Source organism: Rissa tridactyla, chromosome 8, assembly GCF_028500815.1.
Source record: "Rissa tridactyla isolate bRisTri1 chromosome 8, bRisTri1.patW.cur.20221130, whole genome shotgun sequence".
Lineage (NCBI taxonomy): Eukaryota > Metazoa > Chordata > Aves > Charadriiformes > Laridae > Rissa > Rissa tridactyla.
The window spans coordinates 23497453-23508793 of record NC_071473.1 but is presented as its reverse complement, the minus strand read 5'-3'; the positions used below and the strand labels follow the sequence as shown (position 1 = coordinate 23508793).

At 41.4% G+C, this 11341-nt stretch overlaps 2 protein-coding genes across 3 annotated transcripts; one reads left to right on the top strand and one right to left on the bottom strand.

Moving 5' to 3' along the window:
- Positions 1 to 58: 58 nt before the first annotated feature.
- Positions 59 to 4118, top strand: METTL18 (methyltransferase like 18). Of its 2 annotated transcripts, none has more exons than XM_054213061.1 (2): positions 59 to 138; positions 523 to 4118. In XM_054213061.1, the coding sequence occupies exon 2, from the start codon at positions 705 to 707 to the stop codon at positions 1764 to 1766; it is 1062 nt and encodes a 353-aa protein (XP_054069036.1). In that variant the 5' UTR covers positions 59 to 138; positions 523 to 704; the 3' UTR covers positions 1767 to 4118. The 2 variants fall into 2 exon arrangements, with proteins under 2 accessions (XP_054069036.1, XP_054069035.1); XM_054213060.1 differs by having other exon boundaries at positions 76 to 152.
- Positions 4119 to 6261: 2143 nt separating this feature from the next.
- Positions 6262 to 9687, bottom strand: LOC128914285 (14 kDa phosphohistidine phosphatase-like). The gene is made up of 3 exons (XM_054213070.1): positions 9514 to 9687; positions 8925 to 9049; positions 6262 to 6479 (listed from the first exon to the last, which is right to left on the bottom strand). Exons 1-3 carry the CDS (start codon positions 9641 to 9643, stop codon positions 6387 to 6389), a joined length of 348 nt encoding a protein of 115 aa, XP_054069045.1. The 5' UTR covers positions 9644 to 9687; the 3' UTR covers positions 6262 to 6386.
- Between the last annotated feature and the right edge of the window lie 1654 nt (positions 9688 to 11341).

Here is an 11341-nt window from a genome sequence, read left to right as displayed (position 1 = left end):
CTCTGCGCCCGCGGTGAAAAAGGGGGCGGGGCGGCTGCGTCCGCAGCCGCCCCGCCCCCTTTTTCACCGCGGGCGCGCATACGTAGAACGGAAGCGGAAGAAGCCGCCGCTCCACGTGGGAAGAAGCGATCGCCTCCGGTAACCGGGGATCGGTACAGACACAACGGGGGGGGGTTGGGTTTTAAACCGGGACTGGACCCGCCCTTACCCGGTTTACGTACTTCGGGTGCGGGGAAGGGGAGCTGGGCCTTAACCGGTCTCTGCCCGCGGTGTTTACTGCTTCGCTTGAAACGATACGTCTGGAAAGAGACTTAATCCGTTTTACCGGAATAAGCACCTACCGTAGTTTCCCCGCCTGTTCCCCAGATGAGAGATGCGATCGCTTGTAACACTTTTCAGCAATGTAAACGTTTATAAAATTTACATTTTTAATGAAAATTTGGGTGCCAGACGGTTTGTTTGTCCTGATATTTGTCATTTCAGTGACAAGCAAAACTATTCCCTCTATTTTCTATTTTCCAGAAGCAATTCACCTGATTCAGCTGCAAAACATCCCACATTCCACCTGCAAAGCGCTCTTCCCCATAGCCATCACTACAAAAAACAACCCACAATAAAAAAATTTGCCTCAGTATTGCCATTAGATGAGATTTTCTGGCTGTAATAAATTAATTTAATTTTTTTTTTTACTGTTATTCCTGAAAATGGATTTTCGGTTTAATTTTTTTATTGATGAAAATGAGAACAACAAAGCAGACACTCACGATGGGATGGACTCACGGCTACGCTCTCCAAAATGCTCACAGGAATCCACAGAAAAGAGCGAACAAACTGCGGGTCCCGTAGCAGGCTCCAGCCCAAGGCCGGGCACCGATAAACATGGAGATGAGACACCGTCCAAGAAAAAGCTCTGCTTTAAAGCTGCCAAGGAGCATGATATTCCTGAGGACCTTTACAAAGTATTGGAAAATAAAGTCATGGAAAGAGCATCAGACCTGTATTACGTCAACATGTCCGTAGTGGAAATGACATGTTTGGATGATGCCGACAGGGAAGGCATTGTGTCTCAAAGCGTTACTTCTCACTCCGATCTCATCCCGGGGGTCTACGAGGGAGGGCTGAAAATCTGGGAATGCACCTTTGATCTCATAGACTTCTTTTCTGAGGCTGAAATACACTTTACCAACAAGAGCGTATTGGATCTTGGCTGTGGAGCTGGACTGCTGGGAATAGTTGCCTTAAAGGGAAAAGCTGGAAAAGTCCATTTTCAGGACTACAATAGCACAGTGATTGATGAGATCACCTTGCCTAACGCGGTGGCTAACTGTGTAGATGAAGGCAGTTGGATGGGCGGTGGTGGAGATGGAAAAACTCACAAACCTCCTTCGAAGAGGCCCAAAAAAGCAGAGTGCTCACCCGACGCACTCACCACATGCAGATTTTTTTCTGGAGAGTGGTCTGAAGTCAGCCAGCTCCTGTTAAGCAGCAACAAACCCTTTTCAAAGTATGATATCATTCTCACCTCTGAGACCATCTATAACCCTGACTACTACGGCGCTTTGCACGACACCCTGGCAGAGCTTCTGGATAAACACGGCCGTGTGTATTTGGCAAGCAAAGCACATTATTTTGGGGTTGGTGGCGGTATCCACCTCTTTGAGAAATTTGTCGAAGAGAGAAAGGTGTTTAAGACCAGTATAGTTAAAATAATTGATAAAGGACTGCAGCGATATATTATGGAAATGGCCTTTAAGGATTCCAGTTAAAATTCAACCCCTGGCCCTTCAAAAATATCTTAAAGACAAAATGTTTTAATCCTCATATCTCTTTGCTTTTTCCTCTGTTGAGTTATTCTGGTTTGACAAATTAAGGATGCTGGTTACGGAAATGTTTGACAAATCCTGATGTTTGACTAGAAGTGAAAGACTCCCCTGATTTTTGCGTAGAAAAATGGAGTTCTGCTTGAAGCAGCATCTGTTTATGCCAATTAATTGTCATTTAATGAAGCAAGTCATTGTCACATTCTCAGGCAGTGCCAGAACTGTATGTCACAGGAGTGGCTGCTGCATTCAACTGCAGCCAGACATTTCGGAATTGAGAGCACACCTGCACACTCTGCTGCATTGCCACCAGAGGGAGATGCCACAGTATTTGTCACTTGTGTTCTATTCTGCTGGCAATCTCACAAATCCTTGTTAATGTTTCCATATGGCTTTTATTCAAGCCTTTGAAAAAGCGTGCCAGGGAATACTCACTCCTGCAGTCTGTGAATTTTCACATTCAGATTTTAACATAGCACTCTAAGAAAATTTCTGCAAGTAATTGCAAAAAGCCATACTGTTTTTAGAAATAATAAACCCAATTTCTGTTTTAGAAGCTGAGTTGAAATAAGGTTCTACATGAGGAGTTCCTTAAAACAACCAACCAACAAACCTACAAATGCAGTCCAGGAAACTGCAGGATGACAGAGTTGAGCTTTAGGTGACAAGTGGGAAAGGAGAGAAACTGCACTATTATAGCAGAATGCTAACTAGAGTGCTGTCCTGGTTTGGGGGGTTTGGGTTGGTTTTTGGTTTTGTTTTTTTTGTTTGTTTGTTTTAAGATATTTTCCAGAAATTAAACTGCTTGTACAACTATGGCCATTTTCAAAATTTGCTGGGGGGGTACTACTGAACACTCACACATCTTCAATCTTTTCATCAGTTTGGCAGCCTGGGTACAAGTCACTCCCGTGTCCTAGGCTGAAGATAGTGGTGTTGCTGAAGAAATTACCTTACCAAAAAATGCAAGCAAACCCAAAAAACACCACCTGGTCCTGAGTGCTTTGTATCACCAACAATTCACACACACAAAAAAAAATCCATTGCACTTTTTGTCTTAAATAAAACAAGACAAAAAGCTATTACACAACTCTACCAGGTACATCAAAGCTACTGCTTATCGTCTTGCAGTGCTTTATTGGGTGCCCTTGCAGAAATATAAACCTAGAGACAGTCAACCACTACAGTAAGCTGGATGCGAGGATACTCCATGTGGGGAGAAAGGACAATAGCCTGAGGGGATGGAAAAAAAAACCTTATTACAGCAGTGACCTAAATCACTTCAATTACTGCATAAAGTTCCCGTCATTGAAGGCTATGAAAGTCTACTGCAACATTCCTGTTTTGACAATGTTGCTATTATGATAGAGTCATAGAGGATTTCCTGTACTTTATGGAAGATCCTTAACAACTACTGCTGTTTCAAAAACAATTTTAAGTAGACTATTTTAAAGGGATGCTTTGGAAACTAATGAAGTTGTTCTTTTATAGGAGAGCGCGGGGGAGGAAAACGAGTCAGTTGTCCATGGCTGTGATGGCACTTTGGAATTTTTGTGCGTGAGCTCCAAGACTTATGATAGATAACTGCTGGCTACAGAGTGAGGAACAGAAGGAAGTTTTAGCTTTGGCAGATCAATGTTAACGGTTCTTTTTCATCAAAACTGGGAAGTTGGAAACAAAGTGACTACCACTTGCCATTTTTCAAACCTCAATCATAAGACAAATCATGGCTTGCGCATAGTGACTGAATAGCTTGTTCTCAACCTGCTAGGTCTAGCGCTGTTTCAGAGTGCTACCTGAAGTAATACAAAATGTTGACCACTGTGACAACGAATATGGTTAAGAACAAGGGTCTCATGTACTTTTTTGATTAATAAAGGCAGCACTTACAGTTTTCTACCATAATGCCTCCTCTTGAAAATACTCCATGATCAAACTCACTGTCGTGGGTTTAATACATTACTTCTTTGCTCAGCATCCTCGCTTTATTCTTGGATTACTCAAACATCACTATTTTTGTGCAAACACAGAATCAGATTTTTTAGGACTTTCAAGTGAAGACTGCTACAGCCACAATCTCACAGTGATTACATACCTGCAAAACAGGAAATCCCACACACTATAATTAAGTTCCCGTTTCAGAATTACAGATGACAATTAATAAAGGCTGTTTTTCCTCAGGTGAAATCAGCAAAATCAGCCTTGGGATGTCCATAATTCCAGATGAGTTCTGTTCTATTCTTAAGAGTCAGCAGATACGTGCTGAGAAGCAGCAAAACTCAACACTTAGTTTCATAGGCTGGTTGTTCTGTTGGTGTTTCAACATCAAATACTGGTTTCCCTAATCTACATTAAGGCTTTTTCTACCTGCCAAATCATCACCACCCTAGCGACCAGCTTCCTGCTTCTCTTCATGATCTGGAATAAAGGAAGTCTTCCACTCAACTTGTAATACTTGTACATATTACTTAATAGCTAGGGAGATTAACGTTTCCCCAAATGACACTGCACTAGAAAAATAAAAGAACCGAGAGGTCCCTCAAAGTATTTTTTTTTGATGACACAATAAACCCTTACATCAGGCCCAATTTCTTGTATGAAGAAACAAAGGCAGAGATCAGCTGGTAATTCAATTTATTAGCTCATTCCAGATTACCACCCCTTTTCTGCCCCCAGCCCATCCCCTCGCTTTTTAAAAGAGTTGTAACAATAAGAAATCCTGTCAAAATTATGTCTTTCCCATAAGTATTGTGGAGAGAAACATTAAGATCAGTCATAAAATGTCTCAGGAAACTAAATTAAAAAGCTTGTTTGTTTTAAGAGGCGCTACCCTTAAACTGATGACTTCCCTTTGAAGACTATTTGCTAGTTTTGGGAAATGAGGCTATTAAGAAAATCAGTTTTGTATACTGGCACAAATTAAATGGCATCCGTTACAGTTATTTTACTAAAGCTTAGGGGAAAAAACCCATGAGGAAAGTGAAGTGGGAAGTGCCCAGTTTGCAAATTATTGACTTGTATGCTATTCTTAGTCGCTAGGTACACAGGCATTTAATCTTGTTCTGAAATCAAAAAATCTTGTTAAGAAAAATCATGGCATTTGAAGAGGTGCAGCCAGATGACTGTAGCACAAGAGCATAAAGAGAAAAACAAACAGCAGATGCAAAAGCTCACAGAGGCACTGGAAGGGAAAGGCCAGGCTGCATATAGGGGGAAGCAGGTGCCAACCAAGAGACCTGCAGCACCAAGTTCAAGAGATCCTGCTCCCAGGTGATTACTGGGATGGAGATACCTGGAACTCTTTAATGAGGAACGGACTGAAAGGGGCCTGAGGATGAGAAGAGGAAATTCCTCTCTGCCCAACCAATCAAAACAAAGATACAGAAAGGTTGACATAAGATGGATAATTACTGTAATAAGGCAGTAACAGCTGATTTTTTTGTGATAGAAACTGGAGTAAAACCTCTGAAATTTCATAGTTTGTATTTTAAGAGTCACATGCACATTGAAAAGAAAAAGGCACTCTACACCACCAGATACTGGTAGATAAGTGCGGTAGGAGCCACAGCAAAGGGAAGAACCAGGACTTATATACAAATACCTGTTGAAGACTGCAAGTTAACGATGTAAGCATAAGAACAAAAGGTACTTCCCTTGAAATCCACAAGAGCATGCAAGAGAAGACAGGCAGGAGACAAAAAAGTGAAAACTGTAGCAACTAACTTCACAACAAATGAAGGGGAACATCTTGCCACAACAGGAGGAAGCAGGTGCTGTAAGTTAATTACACTACCTAGATGTACTGGGTCTGACTGGGAAGTAAACTATAAGATAATTATTGCTATAAAAAAAAGGAAAAAGCACCATTGTACTCATGGGGAATTAAAGTAGTACAGGGGAATCAGAATGAAGCAAATATTGGCAGAATTTGACATTGTCATCAGTCTGCTATAGGGAAAGATCTTAGAAGAACACAAAACATCTTGATCATTACTTGTGTGGAACAAAAATATTGACTTTTCAAAACCATGGAGTAAATAAAAGATTTAGAACATTGGTAAAGAACTGTAACAGTCAACCCTACCCCAACCCCCCTATTTTTATAAACTTGTGTGAGAAAGTAGAAAAGCCTGAAAAGCAATAGAAAATAAAGGAAACAGAAAATACTGCAGTCAAAAGACCAGGGAACAGGTTTGGTCCTGTGGTGTTTAAGCAGATGGCAAAATCCTACAATGTATCAGTGACATGGGATTGGAGGAAAAACAAACTGGAGGTAAGATGATGTGGGAGCATTTCATTAGATGGCACGTCAAGAAGAGCGGGAAAAAGGCTTAGAACTGCACATTCTGCACAAAGGAATGATCTGAAAAATTAGATATATCTGAGGATTACTAACAGCATTATAAATTAGAGCAGAGTCCAGTTTACTCCAGATTTATGGTAACATACAAAGAAGACACATTCAATTTTATTTATTGTAAATAAATTACAGAGTTACCAGTTTTGAACTGCTTGTTGTGTTGATAAGTATTTTTTCTTGTCATTTATTGTCATCTTTTCTTGTCATTATTTCTTGTCATCTGACCATGTAATTTCATAATCTGTATACACTTTTTTCAGTATCTCTACAGTTACTGAATGATCTGCTTTTCCATAGCCCTGCAAGAAAGAACAAGTGCTTATAAGACATGTACAGAAAGTCCACAGAACCAATGAGTTATCGTCAACACAAATCAGGCAGTTATTCGATACTTGTAGTAGCTCACGTACAAATCTAGGTATACAAATAGAGGTTCTAAAGAGTTATTCTTTCTGTATCAGGTTAAATTTTTCTGTTATCCTTTCCAATTCCCTCACCCTCATCTGTAGAAAATAAATGAGATAAGGTCCGTCAATCTCTAGTAATAGAGGATGCATTTTTCACATCATGATCCCTCCAGTAAAAAGCTTGTATTAAAATGTTCCCAACCCCTCAGCTACCATATCTCTTGAATGTTCTTTTAAACCACAGTGATTATACTGACACACTTGAATGTATGAGCATAAAAACAACCAGCTTGACTCAGCTGAAGGAAAAGGGAATAAGCCACCACACATGTGAACATTTGAGTACTCTTCTAGCCACTAAAGAAATCAGTCTTCATGTTTTATTTATTTGCCATCTTGCCTTAGCTGGTAATGGCATAATTTTAAATATCTGTGTTCTTCAGTCACTGCAACTCCAAACTAATGCAAGGTCAGATGACCCATCTGATTTTTGACCCTCATTTATATCACTGATCACAGTGTTCCTCTTTCACTGAAATTTAAGAAAGCTGGGGTAGAAGGCGCCTTTCCATTATTTTCTTACATGACTTAAGTTATCTTCATTTCTTATTTCAGAACTACAAGTTTTTTGCTGTTCAAGAGCCTTTACCGCACAACAGTGCAGTCTTCTGATAAAAACCTTTGATTTACAGGTTACTTTCTTTTTCCACTGATATTTCGTGTGAAACATTTAACTCGGAAGGCTGAAAAGAGCTCAACATTGCATTATCAAAACATGTACTCTTATTCATCACTGGCTCTGCCCCAAGAGGAACAGCTTAAGTAAACCAGCATTTAAACTACACGTTAAAATTATCGCTGCATTATAAAATGCAAACTTTTCAAAAATACCAGATAATATAGTTATGTCAGAAACACAGCAGGTTTATACTGTCAGTTGTAAAGCAACAGACCTACAGATCACACTTGCGCTTTGAAGACCCCATCCGGCTTTGCAAATAATAGCACAGCATCTTACTTCAAAAGTCAATGACTTTTCTCTGTTTTTTGTAAAAAACCAAGATGATGCCATTTTGGAGTCCGACAACAAATCTCCCACTGAAGAGAAGCATTAAACCCATGTAATTGATATACTGACTTCTGATCTGCTACTCAGGTCTTCTGAACCTCCAGGTCTCTGCCTGACAGAAGCCCTCATCGTAATAAAACTCTGCTTTTACCTGGTGCTCATCTGTAAGCATCAAGGTACCAAAAGCAGAGAAACAAGGTATATTCCACGCACATTGCCTTACAAGAGGAGGAGTTGATCACTGTGCCTAACACTAAGTTGGCAGATGAATTAATAATAAAGGCATCAAAATCTAAAATGCAGTTATGATGGGCACAAGACTTATTAGAATAAGCATTATACAGTGCCTCCCCATGCCATATAAATCCTAAAGGGTTCTTTTTTTTTGCCTTATGATTTCAGGTGGCAAGAGTCATCTTGGAACACAAGTAGTACTAACATTTAAAAATGCTTAACACATTCAAGGCCCAACCTTCACTGCTCATCCAGTTAAGGTAAGCAGATTTGAAATAACCATCACTTTCTATGAAAAATTCAATTAACTTGAGAACTTTATTCTTGTCTACACTAGAAACCTAGAATTTTTACTCACAGTATTACTACAGAAGTAGCTACGCTTCATCACAGAGCAACACCAGAAACAGATTACAGCACATTGGCTAAATTCAAGAAATCATTACCACTTACTGAGTCTTCCATAAAGGAATATAACTTACACAGAAACGTAACAGGTGACAAAATGCACTAGCTTCCATACTCTTGGAAGTTACTTTTATTCCCACAAAATGCATTTATGTGAAACTACATCTTCACCTACTAAAAATTCACCACAGCTAAACTGGGTCTGTGCTTCTCACCCACCACACATACAGAACATCATGCACAATTTAGCCGGTCAACTACCAAACCAACATTTTTGTTGGCAAATAACAATCCCACAATAGCTGGATCAAGACCCCGGGGCTACATATGGGCTATTTCTGCTCTAGCAGTAAGACTAACAGATTCCGAGTCAAGAAATGCTAACATCCAGTTTTAGTCTTGATTATGACTTAATGCTGATATTACTCAGCATTAAGTTATTTTTGCTTTGGTCTCCTGCCCTTAAAAACAGTGTTTTTCTGATCTATCTCACAAGTGAGCCAGGCAAGTTTTCCAGTTAATGTTTACACTAAGATTCAAATTGCTGAAAGCTGCCATGCTACAAAACAAAAATCCCAGAACATTGGAGGCAAAATGATTTGAAGGAATACATGAGATGCACTTACTGTAGACAGCCCAAATACCCTAATTTTCTTGTCTTTGCTATTATGGTCGATTTTCCCTCCTCCAAGGCACTTGCATTCATATCCCAGCTTTTCCATCTCAGGATTTACTTTTTCAAATATGTGATCTGCACAAGAATGGTTAGGGCCATTAAAATAGGCACGAGGCATCAAATACTCTAGAACTCTTCTTTTTCAGCTATTTTCCACTCATTTTCCTCCGGTTCCCTTCTTTCACCTGCAAGAGGGGGACGTTTCTCTTGACAGACATAGGAAAGCTGTAATTAAGGTTCTCTGTTTCAGTCTTTTTACTCAGTTAATACATCTTGTTCTCCTAAATGGACTTTATCAGGTTTGCAAATGGCACCTTGACAGAGATATTGACCCCCACTTTTCATGTTCACGCGAGGCACCTATAAGGGGGAAAGAAGGGGCTTGCCCGCTGACACCAGCCACCGCAGGCCGGCGGCGCCCCCACGCCTCAGCTTCGCTTGGGATCCGGCGGCCATGTCCCGCACCTGAGGGACGCTGCCCGGGGGGAGGCCCCGCTGCCGGTCACTGCCCCCCCTCACCCTCACCGCCTGTCACCCACTGTGGAACTCGGCCGCCTTGGTGCCGCGGACGATGTCCCGCTGCTCCTCGCCGCCCGGGCGCTGCAGGCGCACCAGGATGTACTTGAACGTGCCCTCGGGGTCGATCTCCACCTCCCGTACCGCCGCCATGGCGGCGCCGCCGGCTTCTGAGGGGACGGCGCCGCGCGCGGGCGGAGCCACCACCCTCGGCGGCGGGAGGAGCAGCCGCCGCCCGGCCGTTGGTGGTGAGGCGGGAGGAGGCGGCGCGGGCGGATTCTCCTCACAGGCTGTGAGGGGACGGCTCGGTGAGACCGTGGGGGACTCGTGCAGGTTGCCCGTTGAGGCCTTCAGCGTGTCCGTGCGCCCCTTCCCTGGCCGCCATGACGCCTCCCCCCCGGCTGCCAGAGCTGGGGCCTTGCGGCGGGCACCCGCCATCGCCGGTCTGTGGCAGGGCAAGGCAGTTATACCAGGGGAGTGAGGGCCGTGGAGAGGCAGATAGCTCGACTCCTCAGCATTCTATAGGTTGCATTTTATAGATACTAAATAAGAAATACAGATGTGCCTCCTGTTCCCCTTATTTTATGGGTTCCACTTGAGTTTGGCAAGCTCCACACAGATTCATCACAAAGTCACAGATGCCTAGGATGAATGGGATACACCAGTTCACTGAAGACTGGATCTAGGATACTTACTAGAAGAAAAAGAGTTGCTTCTTTGCCACATTGAAGTAAGAGCACGGATGTGCTCTCTCCAAGAAGAGGTAATAGGCACATTTTAAAGACCAGAAGTTTTTTTTAAAAAGGTTTCAGAATGTTTCCACAAATGAGTTTCAACATAGCCACATCTTTTAGGTGCTAATGTGTAGGCTACTTTCAGCTGACCTATTAATGTATGCAAATACTAGAACATTCTTGACATGAATTTCTCCAACTCTAATGTAAAAGCTGCCTAAATACAGGCATTATTCTATATAAACTAAGATTAAATGCAGGAAAAACATTAGAAGAGCATATCATCTAAATACAGCAGAGGTGCTTAAGATATATATAATTTCTTTATTAGAATTCAGTTTGTGACTTATTACTTCATTATTAAATTTATTTACTAAGCTTCTTTATTATCCATCCTATATCTTATAAAAAATTCTAATATTTTATCATTTTAGATATTGTTTATTACCTTTTTGAGCACCGAGTAGCACCATCACTGTGAGGAAAACAACCAGAGCCCCAGTAACATAAGCCAAATCCTCATTATCTGTATTTTAGGAGAAGAGATGAGAAGGGCTTTAAGTACAAACCAAGCCCACCATCTCAGCTGTTCTGGATTTGCCAGGGTAGGCAGGGAAAGTGATAAAATCTGTGTCTTAGTGCAGTGCCCTTTCAGGTCATAAGGCTGAGAGAATTTTGTGGAGCTGAGGTGGTTGCTCTGTTTCATTCAGTAGTAAAGACCTGTAGGATTATTGTAGTGTTAGTTCTTTAAGTTTCTTTCAAGCAGTCTAGAAGGTCTGGTTTTGTTTTGGTAATTTTTGTGTATACGGCTTATTTTTTGATTGTTTTGTCTGCTAATTTAGCCAAATGCTGATACTCTTATGTATATTTTCTTGAAGCTTTAGGATTAAGAAGGCTTTATGGAGCTTGCTTGTTTGAATGAACCTTGCCTTATCATTTTAAACTGGAATAGGATACTTCATTCCCTTAAGCATAGATGCCTGTTGCGTGCTTATGGCCATGGAAAACTTTATTGCCCTATTTCAGTTATGATGCATGGAAGGAACTAGCAACAAACAATGGTAGCACTGATGAGCAAGAACAAGGATGGCAGAGGAAATACTTTTGGAATACCTCA

Coding starts and splice junctions, on each gene's coding strand:
- METTL18 (XM_054213061.1), top strand. CDS start 705: ATGGATTTTCGGTTTAATTTTTTTATTGATGAAAATGAGAACAACAAA.
- LOC128914285 (XM_054213070.1), bottom strand. CDS start 9,643: ATGGCGGCGGTACGGGAGGTGGAGATCGACCCCGAGGGCACGTTCAAG. Junction 9,050..9,513: donor CAAGGCGGCCGAGTTCCACA/GTGGGTGACAGG, acceptor ATTCTTGTGCAG/ATCACATATTTGAAAAAGTA. Junction 6,480..8,924: donor GGGTATTTGGGCTGTCTACA/GTAAGTGCATCT, acceptor TCTTTCTTGCAG/GGCTATGGAAAAGCAGATCA.